A 14,389-nucleotide genomic window follows, 5' to 3' on the forward strand; every position below is an offset into this window, starting at 1 on the left:
AATCTGCACCCACGCACCTCCTGTGTTCCCCAACCTGGGCTGGTTGCAAGGTGCCTACTCCCAGCCTTGGGGTGTGGTACAGAGGGGAACAGTTTAGTCTCCACTGATGCTCACTGGGGAAACTGAGGAAGGATGTGAGTACCACAAACCTTGGGAGTTGGATGTACTTATATGCAAATCTGGACTAGGGCAAGTTGCTTCTCTTGGGGCCCATTCCTTCTGTAAAACGGCTTTTCTTAAGGATTAAGTGAAAGCAGACCTGGGCTTCTTCAAGCTTTAGCAGCAACACACACACACACACACCTGTTGCTGTGGAACTGATTGTTTTCCGACTCACAGCGCCCCTAGAGGACAAGGTAGAACTGCCCCAGAGGGTTTCCAAGGCTGTCAACCTTCACAGAAGCAAAGCCCAAACCACACCCACTGCAGGTGGAGCTATTCTGATCCACAGCGCCCCTAGAGGACAGGGTAGAACTGCCCCAGGGGGTTTCCAAGGCTGTCAGAAGCAGACAGCTACATCTTTCTCTAATTAAATGGTAGGTTTGAACTAAGGGGCTCTGGTGGCTTAGTGGTTAGAGTATTGAGCTGCTAACCAAAAGGTCAGCAGTTTGAACCTACCAGCCATTCTGCAAGGAAAAAAATGAGGCAGTCTGCATCTATAAGGATTTATAGCCTTGGAAACTCGGGCCCCGGGCTCGGGCCTGCGGAGGAGCCGGCCCGGCCGGGAGAGGCGCCTGGGCGCCCGGCGTCGTCCTGAGCGAGGCCGGCCCGGGCCAGGGCTCCGGGGCCCAGGACGGGGACTGGAGGGTGCCCGGCCAGAGGCACGCTGACCTCCCGCCCACCACCTCGCAGCCCCAGGATGCTCACCTTCGCCTCCTGCCTGCCCGGGTCTCTACTGCTCTGGCTGCTGCTGCTGTTGCACTTGGGGGCAGCCTCTCCCCAGGACTCCGAGGAGCCTGACAGCTACACGGTGGGGACAGTGGGGCTGCCGGCCCGGGAAGGGCTGGGTAGGGCCACAGAGAAAGGAGCCTGGGGTGGCTGCGCCTGGAGAAGGGGCTCCCGTCCCCTGGTTGGTGGGGCGGCTGGGACCACTGTTTGGAGCAGCCAGGGAGGGGGCCAGGCTCAGGCCCTGGGCTTGGAGGAAAGCGGGGTGACCACAGGCCACTTCTGGTCCCCTTCCAGGAATGTACAGATGGCTATGAGTGGGACCCCGACAGCCAGCACTGCCGAGGTGAGTGTACCTACGGGACTGACCCTCTCTCCCTCCGGGAGCCCAGGAAGGGGCACCCCCACCTCTGAGCAGCAGCGAGGGCCTAGTGCCTGTCATCAGCCGGGCTGTGCTGGGCCACGGCCCACTCTGGATCTCTGGGGGCCAGCTCTGCTAGGGGTGGAGGAGCCATCGAGGCCCCTCCCTCTCAGAGAAGCCCAGGAAACCCTGCCCACACCCCAATAAGCAAGACAGCACAGGGCGCTGCCCAGAGCAGTTGAGTCCTGGCCACCCTCGGTGAGCCGCCCTCCTGTTCCATCACAACTCAGGAGGGCAGTGCCCACGGTGGTGGCAGGAGGCCTGCCTGTCATTCTCGGGCTGAGCCAGGGCCAGGGCTGTGGGGAAGGATAGAGACCTGCTTGGAGCAAAAATGGGTGCAAGGGTGGGAACAGCTGGTTTGTTTGCCTCCAGCCCCGGTGGCCACAGGGAGGCAGCGTTAGCCTATTCAGTAGAGGCCTTGTCGAAGTCACATAGTATGGAGAAGGCCAAGCTAGGCTCCTGCCCCTACCCCCTAGGACCAGCCCAGGAGACTGGCTGTGCCTATTGGGTCCCTCTCTACAGATGTCAATGAGTGCTTGACCATCCCCGAGGCCTGCAAGGGTGAAATGAAATGTATCAACCATTACGGGGGCTACCTGTGCCTGCCCCGGTCGGCTGCCGTCATCAACGACCTGCATGGCGAGGGATCCCCACCCCCGCCGCCCCCTGCTCCACACCCCAATCCCTGCCCTCCCGGCTATGAACCCGACGAGCAGGAGAGCTGTGTGGGTGAGTGGGGGGCTCACTGTAGTGCTGAGGCTTCCAGTCTTCCCCGCAAAGCACCCAACACTGCATCTCCAAAACTTAGCCCTCCGGTTCCTCCTTGGCTCCAACCCTCCTGTGGCTTCTCGGGGCCACGGGGATGACGTCCAGCCCGTCACCAAGACCCTCACTGTGTGTGGGCCTGCCACAGGGGGCTCCAGTTCCTGTCCCACTGTCCCAGTCAGCCCTTGGGACTCCCCAGCCTCTGCCCTCTGCCCCCTTCCTGATCCAGATCCCAGCCCTGGGAGCCGTGGGTCTTGGAGGAAAGAGAAGGTCTTGGAATCAGTGCTTCTGGGAGCTGTGGGCAGAGACTGTCTCTGGTGGCCCCTGACCTGGGGTTGCATGGGTCAGGGGTGCCTCTCCCATTGGCTCCCAGGCTGGCTACCTGCTATTTGTGCTGTCACGAGGGTTTAATCCGTGTGCGCCCATGTGAGTGGTATCTGACCGTATCTTCCTACTGTGAGGGGTCTGTCATGTCAGAAGGCACAGCGGATCCTGGGTAGGGGCTGAATGATGTCTTCTACAGATGTGGACGAGTGTGACCAGGCCTTGCACGACTGCCGCCCCAGCCAGCAGTGCCATAACCTGCCTGGCTCCTACCACTGCACCTGCCCTGAGGGCTACCGCAAGATTGGGCCAGAGTGTGTGGGTGAGTCCAGGCTGGGCCTCTCTAGTCCCTGCTCTGAGCCACTGGCCTGGCTTTTGCCTTGGCCCCTGACGTCCACTCCAGCCCACTCCCGGGTCCAATGTGGCTTCACCCCAGTCCTCTGACACCTCTGCTGTCCTGTCTACCAAACACAGAGGACTGGATGTGTGTGTGGGGTCCCGGCTGACCTGGCCCTGTCTGGTCCCCTAGACACTGACAGGACTAAGGGTAGTGAGGCCTTGAGTCCTGGCAGGCTGGGCGCTGCCTGAAGTCTGACCGTTGTCTTCTTTCTCCTGCCCAGACATAGATGAGTGCCGCTACCGCTACTGCCAGCACCGCTGCGTGAACCTGCCCGGCTCCTTTCGCTGTCAGTGTGAGCCAGGCTTCCAGCTAGGACCCAACAACCGCTCCTGTGTGGGTGAGGCTGGGCTGGGCTAGGGCAGGGAGGAGAGGCTGGGGGAGCCCCCTTCCTGACTAGCTCAGGTCGGGGGATGGGCTCAGGGCTGCTTCTCTGCTTTCACCCCTTCCCCTTTTGCTGGCACCCCCAGATGTGAATGAGTGTGACATGGGGGCCCCGTGTGAGCAGCGTTGCTTCAACTCCTATGGGACTTTCCTGTGTCGCTGCCACCAAGGCTACGAGCTGCACCGGGACGGCTTCTCCTGCAATGGTGAGACCTCAGCCCCCTGTGCGCGTTCATCCTCTTGGTCCCCCAGGCCCTGAGTTGTGCCCTGCCCCCTACCACCCGGTCCTCTGCCTGATGCCTCCACGTCCCATCCAATCTGCACCCACGCACCTCCTGTGTTCCCCAACCTGGGCTGGTTGCAAGGTGCCTACTCCCAGCCTTGGGGTGTGGTACAGAGGGGAACAGTTTAGTCTCCACTGATGCTCACTGGGGAAACTGAGGAAGGATGTGAGTACCACAAACCTTGGGAGTTGGATGTACTTATATGCAAATCTGGACTAGGGCAAGTTGCTTCTCTTGGGGCCCATTCCTTCTGTAAAACGGCTTTTCTTAAGGATTAAGTGAAAGCAGACCTGGGCTTCTTCAAGCTTTAGCAGCAACACACACACACACACACCTGTTGCTGTGGAACTGATTGTTTTCCGACTCACAGCGCCCCTAGAGGACAAGGTAGAACTGCCCCAGAGGGTTTCCAAGGCTGTCAACCTTCACAGAAGCAAAGCCCAAACCACACCCACTGCAGGTGGAGCTATTCTGATCCACAGCGCCCCTAGAGGACAGGGTAGAACTGCCCCAGGGGGTTTCCAAGGCTGTCAGAAGCAGACAGCTACATCTTTCTCTAATTAAATGGTAGGTTTGAACTAAGGGGCTCAGGTGGCTTAGTGGTTAGAGTATTGAGCTGCTAACCAAAAGGTCAGCAGTTTGAACCTACCAGCCATTCTGCAAGGAGAAAAATGAGGCAGTCTGCATCTATAAGGATTTATAGCCTTGGAAACTCTATGGGGCAGTTCTACTTTGTCCTAAAATGTCACTATGAGTTGGAATCTACTCAGTGGCAGTGGGTTGGGTTTGGTTTTGGATTTGAACTGCTGACCTTTCAGTTAGCAGCCCAATACTTAACCACTGTACCACTAGGGCCCCTTTGCAACATTCGAACTCATAATCTAGAGGACAGAATAGAACTGCCCAAGAGGGTTTCCTAGGCTGTAGTCTTTGTGGAAACAGACTGCCACGTCTTTCTCCCATGGAGTGGGCTGGTGGGCTAGAACCAACGACCTTTCAGTTAGCACCCAAGCTCTTAACCACTGCGCCACCAAGACACCAACACTAACCTAACCCAACCTGCTGCTATCAAGTCGATTCCGACTCATAGCAACCCCCTTTGGGTTTCCGAGGCAGTATCCTTATGGCAGTAGATTGCCCCATCTTCCTTCCATGGAGTGGCTGGTGGGTTTGAACCGCCAACCTTCTGGTTAGCAGTCAAATGCTTTAGGCACTACACCACCAGAGCTCCTTTAACAACACCTTAAACAAAAACAAAAATAAAAAACCTCACTGCAGTTGAGTGGAATCTGACTTATAGTGACTCCTCCTTGGGTTTCCGAGCCAGTATCTCTATGGAAGTCGATTGCCCAATCTTTCTGAGGAGTGGCCGGTGGGGTTTGAACCACCAGCCTTCTGGTTAGCGGTCGAATGTCTCAGGCACTGCGCCACCAGAGCTCCCAAGGGACTGCTGATTATTGAGACCTTACCCAGTGCTGTGTGTGGAACTTACTTCCCTCCTTTGCCTCATTTAATCCTGTCAGCACCCCAGTGAGGTCAGGTACGTACGTTTTTTTCTTCCTCAATAAAATGAGGACATTAATACTACCCCCAAGGTTTGTTAAGAGGACTGCAAAACAGAATAAGCATAGTGTCCTGATAAATGGTGACTTTCATTAGACAATGAAGAGAAGTTCCATGACTGCCAAGGCCACGCAGCTAGGGGTGAGGTGGGACTGGGCTCGATCCCAGTCTTCTCCCGCCACGTCACCTGGCCTCGCACCCTGTTGATGTTGTGCTTCCTGATGAGGAAGGCCCCATGGGCACCTGGCTCAGACCAGAAGGCCTGGGCCCTGCCTGCCCCGCTCACAGTGCTTGGATCCATTGTGGATCACGAGGATTGGGCAAGTTATTGAAAACCAGGGCAGGCTGCATCCTCAGGTCTACTCTAAGTCACTCATTTTACTGACGGAAATCGAGAGTCCCCAAAATCAGTCGGTAAGATTCAAACCCAGGCCTTGAGATTCCCAGTGCTTTTACTGAGTGTCTTTTTATAGCTCTGGGGCAGAGAGAGAGGTTTGAACTGGGGTGGTGTGGGAAACCTTGACATTTCTGTCCCTCTGAAGCTTGGGGTGGCACAAACGGTTGGTGCTCAACCACTAACCTAAAGGTTGGAGGTTCGGACCCCCCCTAGCGGCCGCACAGAGGACTAGTCTGGTGATGAGCTCCTGTCAGATTATGGCCAAGAAAACCGTGTGCAGCGATACTGATCTCTAACACGTGGGGGCGCCACCAATCAGAATGGAATGCAAGGCGATGGGTTTGTTTTTGCTAAGCTTGGGGGGCTGTCTCCTTCCTCTCTCTGCCTTCCCTCCTGTTCCTACCATGGGGCTGGGCTCTGAGTAAATGGTCGCGGAACTGAATCGAGAGGATTCCTTTAGCGCCCCCCATCTGACCAGCCCCACCCCTTCCTCAGATATCGACGAATGCAGCTATTCCAGTTATCTCTGCCAGTACCGCTGTGTTAACGAGCCAGGCCGCTTCTCCTGCCACTGCCCGCAGGGCTACCAGCTGCTGGCCACGCGCCTCTGCCAAGGTACAGGTTGGCGGGGCGGGTAGGGCAGGGTGGCGTGAGGGGCTGCTGGTCTGACGCCTGGGTTCCAGCTGTTCTCCCCCGGCACAGACATTGACGAGTGCGAGTCGGGCGAGCACCAGTGCTCCGAGACCCAGACCTGTGTCAACTACCATGGGGGATACCGCTGCGTGGACACCAACCGTTGCGTGGAGCCCTACGTCCAGGTGTCCGACAAGTGAGTCAACTCGTCGCCGAGCGCTCAAAGGAAGTACAACTCCCAGCCGACTGAGGCTGACTGGCGTCTATCTGAGCTTACGGGTGCCCCGTGGGCTGATGGGAGTTGTAGTCCTCCGTGACTAGCGTGAGCCCTGTTGTAGCAGGAGCGAGGATCCATCGTCCCCTCCCGCCTTTTGGTGGTAGGCAAGATTTGGGGGACCGGCTGGGCCCTCATTCGTGTCCTCCATCTTGGGGTCTCCAGCCGCTGCCTCTGTCCGACCTCCAACCCCCTGTGCCGGGAGCAGCCTTCATCCATCGTGCACCGTTATATGAGCATCACCTCTGAGCGGAGCGTGCCCGCCGACGTGTTCCAGATCCAAGCGACGTCCGTCTACCCAGGCGCCTACAATGCCTTTCAGATCCGTGCTGGAAACTCGCAAGGGGATTTCTACATTCGGGTAAGCCCTTTGCAGCCACCACTCAACTGACGTGCAAAATCCACCATTTAATTCCAGGAAGCCCAAAGTGTGGCTAAGCTCCGCCCTTTCAACAGAAGCCCCGCCTTCGGGGGCGGGATTTGCTCTTGGTAATACTGCAGTATTGCCTTTCGGTTTACACTGTCCTCCCTGGGCGCCTCAGAGGGAGAACAAAACAATGCCCAGAGCTTTGTGGGGCTGTTTATATGGCTGTCTTCCCACTGGGCTGTGAGCCCCTTGAGGATTGGTATCTGGTCTGAGTCATGTCTATAGGTCTGCACTGAGTGGTTAGGACCTAAATTCCCATGGTAAATTACCCAAACCAAACCCACTCCCATTGAGCTGTAATGCTTTGACCACTGCACCACCAGAGCTCTGTGGTACAAGCTGCAGGTTGCTAAATGCTTTTCTAAGGAGGCACTCGGCCTCTGGGGTTTGCATCCCTGCACTGGTTTACACTGTCTGGCCTGTTTCTTCACCCAAGTGAGGGGCCTGGGAGGCCTTCAAAGAGAGGTGGGCAAGGGGGGGCTGGACCCCATGAGAGGAGAGCAGGCTTGGTGGATGTAGGGCTGGAGGACCCAGCTCTTTGCTGCTGGTGCTGTGAGGTGGGGAGCGGCCAGGCTCACACTGAGAGCAGGGGTGTGTGTGCAGGGGTCTCAAACCCATGGCCCTTGGGCTGTATTCACTTGAAGAATGGGTTTGTCTGATATCAATCCTTGTTTCTTCTGTTTGAAATGGAATGCTGTGAAGGGGTGTCTGCCTGCTCCAGGTCACCACAGGCCCCACCGCTCCAAAGTCTCACTCTGGCCTTGTCCCACATCTGCGTCACTGGTTAGACCAGCCGGCTATGGTGGGAAGAGCACCAAGGGACTATTTCTGAGGGCAGGACCTGGGGGCAGGAGGGGAGATGAGAGGACGGGATAGGACAGCCGTCAGCCTGGGCAGGTTCTGCTTCCTGGGCAGCTGGCTTGGGGATGAGGCATAGCGGTCAGGAGGTGATGCTGGGTTAGGGTCCCAACATACAGGCTGACACAATCTATGTGTCCCCCCCCCCCCCGTGCCCTGCAGCAAATCAACAACGTCAGCGCCATGCTGGTCCTCGCCCGGCCCGTGACGGGCCCCCGGGAGTACGTGCTGGACCTGGAGATGGTCACCATGAACTCCCTCATGAGTTACCGGGCCAGCTCTGTACTGAGACTCACCGTCTTCGTGGGGGCCTACACCTTCTGAGGAGGGGCGTGGGACCCTCAGGGAGTGAAGGGAGGAGCCTGGGCTTCAGGGAGGACTGCGTTCTGCTAAAAGGGAAGACGCTGTTGTGAAGGGCCGAGAGAGAAAGGCAATAAAGGGAGAAAGAAGGAGTCCTGGTGGCTGAGGTGGGGGTGACACTGTAGGGACCCCAGGCTGGGGAAGAGGGCCCCATGGCGGGAGCTGGGAGCCCATCTCCAAGGCTGCGATTGGTCTACATCCACCAGGTGTCAGATCACCCTGGTGAGAGGTCACGAGGCCTCAACTCAGCTTGGGGCTTGGCAGCTTTGCTAGGGGTCTCCCGCTCTGGGCAGGGCCAGGAGGCCCTGGGTTCCAGTTCCAGCTGCGCCTCAAACCATGAATTTGGACAAGGCCTCCTCACTCCTGTGCCTCAGTGTTTCCATCCGTAACACGAAGCAGACGGACTGTCAGTGGGTTCCAAGCTTTTCTTTCCCAGGCTACAGAACTTCTCAAGGCAAACTGCGACCACTGCCCTTGTGGTTCTGACTTGCAGAGGCCCCCGAGTTCAACTCCTTGGCAGCCTTAGTGCTCTGTGGGGCTCCAGGGTTCTGAGGAGCTCAGTCTAAAACCAGACCACAAGGGCTCCCCCATTCCTGCCTCCTCAATTCTGCCTCTTCCGTGAGTAAAGCTGTGAACACTTAAATTTTTATTATAGCTCAAGAGGGGCCAGTTAAAAGGCTATCAAGCAGCCGGGGAGGGGGAAGGCAAGAGTGGAATCTGTCTCTTGGCTCAGCTCAGGTCAGGGGACCGCAGGTACAGTAGAGCTGGGACAAGGTCTTGCTGAGGGCGGGCCCGAGATTCCTGCAGGACGAGAGGCAGATGAGGTCAGGCCCCGCGCCCTGCAGCCCCCGCCCCGGCTGTGCCCTCCGCGCCCCTCACCTCTGCAGACGCCCACACTTGATGGTGCTCAGCATCATCTCCTGCTCCTTGGGAGTCTCACAGGCGTCATAGGCTGCTAAGAGGCTGGGGGGCGGGGAGGTAGGTGGGATGTTGGGATTTCTGACGTTTGACTACGGCTACTCGCTGGCCTGCTCGGAACCCAGCCCCAGGCCAGCACCGTGGGCAAGGAGGCAGGAAAGGGTCTACATGGGTATGAAGGGTGGGGTCGCTGCTCCACTTCCTGAGCCTGGCACTCAAGGCCCTGCACATCCCACCGGCCTCCCTTCCTGCAGACGCACGGGGACGGGACAAGCCAACGTGTTAAAAGCTGCATGTACAAGATGCCCCCGTGTCTGGGAATCTCAGCCCAGCACAATGGGCCTGGCTGGCTCCCTACCCAGGGGCCTCCTGTTTCCCGAGGTCTTCCTCTCCCATGGCCTCCCCAGTGTCTAGGATGTGGTTTGGTCCTGGCTCCCCTGCCCCAAGTTTGGTGAGCCCTCTGGGGTTCAGCTGGGTCACCTATCTCTGGGCACCCCAACAAAGCACTGGCTGAACTGAGTCCTATGCAGGGACGCTTGGGGACCTACCTGGCAGGGGTGCTGTACCGATCCACCAGGGCTGCTGCCTTCTCCCCACTCATTCCGCGCACCTGCATCAGCTGACGGGCAAACACCTCCCGGACGGACTGGGCCTGGGGGTGGGGGTGGGGGTAGGGTCAGGGCTGGTCTCGGGCCAGCCATGTTCGCAGGACTAGGGCAAAGGCAGTACCTTGTTCTTGACGGCTCCTGCGTTGAAGTCACTGAACGTAAGCAGTGAGCAGAGAGGGTTTGGGGAGGGCCCGGCACCTGGTTCAGGGTTCTCTGGGGTTCCCCAGGGGCGGCTGCGTAGGGTGTAGCCCTGAGGTGAAAGGGGAATGAGGCTGGGCCAGAGGTCCAGGGGACCATCCCCAGCCAGCCCTTGCCCAACGAGGCCTCAGTGGGCCAGCCGGAGGAATGGGGATCTCACCTGCTCCGCCTCCCTCAGGGGAATGAGCGCCCAGGTGGAAGGCCAGTGCCCGCTGGGCTTATCCGCTCACCTGGTATTGTCTCTGCAGGCCCCGGGTCAAGAGGGCCAGGTAGGCAGCTGATTCCTTAATGTCGGCCGTGCGCTTCACAAAGAAGCCATCGATGACCTGCGGAAGAGGGGCCGAGAGTAGGAGGAGGTTCCTGGCCAGAGCCACCGAGCATGGGGCCCGCGCCAGGCTGGCCCCACCCTCCCGCTCACCTGAGTGTTGGTGACAGCCTGCAGAAGGGTGCTCTCAGGAAGGCTGAGGTTCTGGGCGGAGCCATGCTCCTCCACCAGGTAGACCCGGCGCCCCAGGCCGCAGCGCTTTAGCCGAAACTGGGGAGGTGGCAGAAGCAAGTGACTGGTCCCCCAGTTGGTCCCCTCCTCACCCCCAGCCTCTCCACCCACCTCAAGGCGGCCGCTGCCCCACTGCTCACACTGTGACCCTGGCCTGAACTGTCTTCCCTTCCTCAGTCATGCCCATTCTCAAGGCTCCGTCCACCCACGGTCTCTGACTACAGGGCCAGCCCAGCGACCAGTACTGGGTGCAGCCGCTGCTGTTCCTCTCCCGGACATCAGGGCTGTGTTTACTCAAGATTGAAGGGTCTGGCCACCAGGGGTCTTTACTGTGCCCCTCCGCCCAGCACAGGGTTCCTGCACACTCCGAGTGTCTGGTGGGACACGGTCCCAGGGCTGCCCGGAAGCAGCTCTCCCGGGGGGGTACGGCCAGCCGTGGGGGAGGCCCCCCACAAGTGCCCTTGGATTCCTCGGGGCTGAGGCGGCGCCCCTGGACTCGGGGGGCACATCCTGGCGGGCCCGGGAGCAGAGCGCAGGGCAGGTCGGCGAGTGAACCTTCTGCTCGTGGAAGCGGCCGTCTATGATGCTGCTGCACAGGTCGTCCAGCCGTTTTCGCTCCACGATGTGGTCCAGCACGAGCTCGCCGGGCCTCGCTGCCGAGAGGCCAAGGAGGGGCTCAGTGGCTCACGTCCCCCCACCTGCTGGGCCTGCTGCTGACACCACCCACCGGGACCCCTTACCCGGGTCTCTGGGCCTGGTCTCCTGTGCCACCCACACGAAGTCCCCGACGTGCAACTTGCGGACCGTATGGCTCACGTGCAGCCGCTCCAGCTCGCCAAGCAGCTCCGCCCTGGGCCTGGTCCTGGAGTTCCAAGGCCGGGGCCAAGGTCAGGGCAGGCTGGGTGCCCCCTGACAGCATCCTGTCTCCGCCTCCTCCTCCACTCACCCTGTGGTCTCGCTGACATCCACACACAGCAGCACCCTGTACTCTCCAGGCCCCAGCTCCAGTGGTGGCTGCTGGACTGCCCCGTCACTGGCGCCACTGTGGGGCGGAGGAGCGTGTGTGAGGCGAGAACCCCAGTGCCAAGACAGGCCCTTCCTCCTCCCGGAGAAGGTGGAATGACCCAAGCTCCGCTATGGGCGTGGAGGCGGGAGTGGGGGCTGGCCTCATTTCAGAGGCCACATAGCTCACAGCGCAGCCGCTGCTGTTCCTGGCGCTTCTGGCTCCTCCCCGGGGGGCTCCCCCGGCTCCATGCCCACAGTCAGTGAGCTCAGGCCCTCCGACTCGGCCAGCTTCTGGGCCAGCTCCAGACCCTCCGGGGTCAGTGAATACCTGGGCGGTGGGGGAGGTAAACACAGGTCTCCCTTCTTCCCTCAAACCTGGCAGCTCTCCTGTCTACCTCCAGCTGGGCTGGCTGCACCGCCCTCTTGGCGACCCTGTGTGAGCAGGCACCCCCACAGCATCTCCCCCCCGCGTATAATCCAATTAGCTTTCTCTGAATCCACCAGCACGCCTTGCCTTCCCAGGTCTGCAGTAAATGTCTCAGGCTCTCCTCCCCGGTCCCTGCTGCTGCTGCCACCTTCCCCTGGAATCTCTTCCTGGTCCCATGGCTTGTCAGATGCCACTTCCTCAGCAAAGTCTGCTTCCCCTGTAACCCCTCCTCCCTCCCGGCCCTGCTGTCATCAAACTAAGGCAGGAGGAATTGAATGCTCCTTGGAGAAAGTGGTAAGCTAGGGGACACAGGGCAGAGTAGAGGATGTGAAGCTGGGGACAGACATAGAACACTGCAACTAGGAGGACACATGAGTCACAGAACTAGTAAAGAAGAGACTATAAGTGAGAAGCGGCAGGTGTCCTTAGACACGGGGGCACGTGGCTGGATCCCGGGAAACAAGCAGAAAGAAGAAGCCTGGATGGGGATTAAATGGGAGGATGCTTCTCTTTGTCTTTGTGACCCTCCTGGTATCCCAACAACGGGGGACCGGTACCCAGCATGAGCCTGGACCTTGCTGGGTGACAGCAGGCCCTGTGAAGAATGTCAGGTCTGCTGCCCCTGCCCCATGGCCCCTGCACTTGGCCCCACCTGGCTGGGTGGTGTGTTCTGAAGACAAGGTTCCGGTGGAGGAGGGATCGGAGGGCTGGCCAAGGTCGAGCACTCCCAGGGACCACCTGTTGACAGGGGAGGAGGTCTGCTGGGAGACATTGATGCCATCTTGCCCACACTCTCTCCGACCCCAGCCCCCGCCAGGCTCCACACCACCTGTGCCTGAGAAGGACAGCCTCCAGGGGCCTTGGCCCTCTCTTCCCCACCTCTGCACTTACCCGGGGAGCCTTCTGGGCACATCTCTGCAGCAGCTCCTCCTTGGTTAGGAAGCTGCAACCACTAGGGTTCTGAAATCCAGATGGAAATGACAAGGTGGGCGTAGTGCCTGGCCCCGCTGCCCTGTGCTCATCCCCTTAGGCACCCCAGGCCTCTCTCCCGGCCCCCGTGGCTGGATGATTTCTGTCGCCTTGCCCTGGCCAGCCTTCTTCCAGAGCGCCCCCACCCCCTCCGCCCCTGGGTGCTCACCAGGTGTTCCCGGGAAAGCAGCAGTACCAGCAACACAGCCCGGGCTCCTGAGTGCCGGGCTGGCCAGTAGCCGCCAGAACCTTTCCATTTGGGCCGGGCTGGATCCTGAAAGGTACAGAGGGGCTCTGAACACAAAAGCCAGTCAGGCACTGTTTCTGAACCCGGCTGGGTCAGGACACCTGACATTCAGGTTCCGTTCCCGCAGGCCAGATCCAGTCACTCAGCTGCCTCACTCTTTACCTATAAAATAGTCCTGAGAACAGGAAGTACCTCGGTAGAGCTGGGATCAGGCAATGGGTTATTGTGGGGACAGCCTGGCCCACCCTCAGTTATCTAGGACCGCCACCCATTGTAGACTCTCCCTTGGGCTGAAAAACCCAATAATGGCCTACTGCCCCCCTCCACTCACAGGGCTGGGCCCCTAAGGAGCTTAATCACAGAATTCTTAGCAACTCTATTTTCAATACTGCCATCCACAAAAAAGAAGACTCTGTCAAACTAAATCTTTGTTCGTTTAAGTCCGGGCGTCACCAACACAGCTATTTGAACCCAAGCAAAAACCAAGCCCACTGCCATGGAGTCGAGTCCAACTCATTGCGATCCTTTAAGGCACAGGTGAACTACCTCATAGAGTTTCCAAAACCGTAAGTAGTTCAATTGTCCTCCAAACATCGACATCCCCTGAGAATGCTAACTCCTACGTGAGGAAATCTTACTTCCGGTTCTCCCACCTTCCCTGCTAATCCCCCCTTGTTCCCTGCTCACGGGCATGGAAGGGTCCTGGGCTTCCGTGGGTGGCGCTTCCACGGATGGCCCTTTCGGGGCTGACCTCCTCTTCCGCGATGGTGAGACCGGGGCATGGTCACCTGCGAAGGCGGAAGAGAGTCACCCCCGGTGCCCACAGAATCTAGCAGGCGAGAAGGGGCTGGGACGCAGCACGTTCGTGCGGTACGAGGGAAAGTGAACTCGGAGAACCAGCCGGGGGCAAACGACTTGGGCAGGAATGGAGCGCTTGAAGCCACGGTATCCTAAATAGATACACCTGGTGGGGCAGAGAAAGCTCGACCCCCGCGCTCACCGCCCGACGCGCGGTGCTGCTGCAGTCGCTCATCCAGCATCCGGCAGAGCCCGTCTCCAAAGTGTTGCAGGATCTTGGCTTCCTTCCCGCTGCGCAGGGGCAAAGGGTACCGCCGGAGCGAGCGCAGCGCCTGCGGCGGGGCAGGGGGGTGCGGCCTTAAGGACCAACTTGGCAAGCGCCCGCCCCCATCAGGCTGGCCCAGGCCTCACCTTCTGAAACACGAAGCGCGTGCGGCGCCCCCTGCTGGTCGCCTCGTCCCGCCACTCAGTCAGCCAGCGTACGAAGAGCGGGTTGGGGCAAACCGGTAGCGGGCGCTTCCGGCCCAGGCGGACCGGCGCCGCCATGAACCTTGAGGCTGGTCCTCGGGCGCCTCACTCCGGCGGGACTGGGGCAACACCAGCTCTGGAGCTGAGATCGGACCACCTAGCTCCAAGGAGGCGGGGCCTGGCCAGTCATGTGATCCCATGAGAGCACTAACTAGGGGGATCACCTCCCTTTCCCCCCTCCCCTCCCCCGCACTATCCTAAGTGGCTGGTTAAGAACGCAATC

The 14,389-nt window shown here is 59.4% G+C and overlaps 2 protein-coding genes across 2 annotated transcripts; one reads left to right on the forward strand and one right to left on the reverse strand.

Moving 5' to 3' along the window:
* The first annotated feature begins 844 nt into the window (after window positions 1-844).
* EFEMP2 (EGF containing fibulin extracellular matrix protein 2) lies at window positions 845-7,936 on the forward strand. Its single transcript, XM_007944758.2, has 10 exons — window positions 845-970; window positions 1,183-1,231; window positions 1,829-2,035; window positions 2,595-2,717; window positions 3,016-3,132; window positions 3,263-3,382; window positions 5,916-6,035; window positions 6,123-6,249; window positions 6,493-6,688; window positions 7,775-7,936. Exons 1-10 carry the CDS (start codon window positions 860-862, stop codon window positions 7,934-7,936), a joined length of 1,332 nt encoding a protein of 443 aa, XP_007942949.1. The 5' UTR covers window positions 845-859.
* A 770-nt stretch (window positions 7,937-8,706) lies between these two features.
* On the reverse strand, window positions 8,707-14,184 carry MUS81 (MUS81 structure-specific endonuclease subunit). Its single transcript, XM_007944759.1, has 16 exons — window positions 14,050-14,184; window positions 13,841-13,970; window positions 13,528-13,628; window positions 12,763-12,867; window positions 12,516-12,584; window positions 12,277-12,362; window positions 11,385-11,525; window positions 11,139-11,234; window positions 10,933-11,054; window positions 10,748-10,845; window positions 10,115-10,231; window positions 9,927-10,022; window positions 9,620-9,748; window positions 9,439-9,542; window positions 8,852-8,935; window positions 8,707-8,773 (listed from the first exon to the last, which is right to left on the reverse strand). Exons 1-16 carry the CDS (start codon window positions 14,182-14,184, stop codon window positions 8,707-8,709), a joined length of 1,680 nt encoding a protein of 559 aa, XP_007942950.1.
* Between the last annotated feature and the right edge of the window lie 205 nt (window positions 14,185-14,389).

The sequence above is a fragment of the Orycteropus afer genome, unplaced genomic scaffold, assembly GCF_000298275.1.
Source record: "Orycteropus afer afer isolate SDZICR_OR568_19922 unplaced genomic scaffold, OryAfe1.0 scaffold00130, whole genome shotgun sequence".
Taxonomy (NCBI): domain Eukaryota; kingdom Metazoa; phylum Chordata; class Mammalia; order Tubulidentata; family Orycteropodidae; genus Orycteropus; species Orycteropus afer.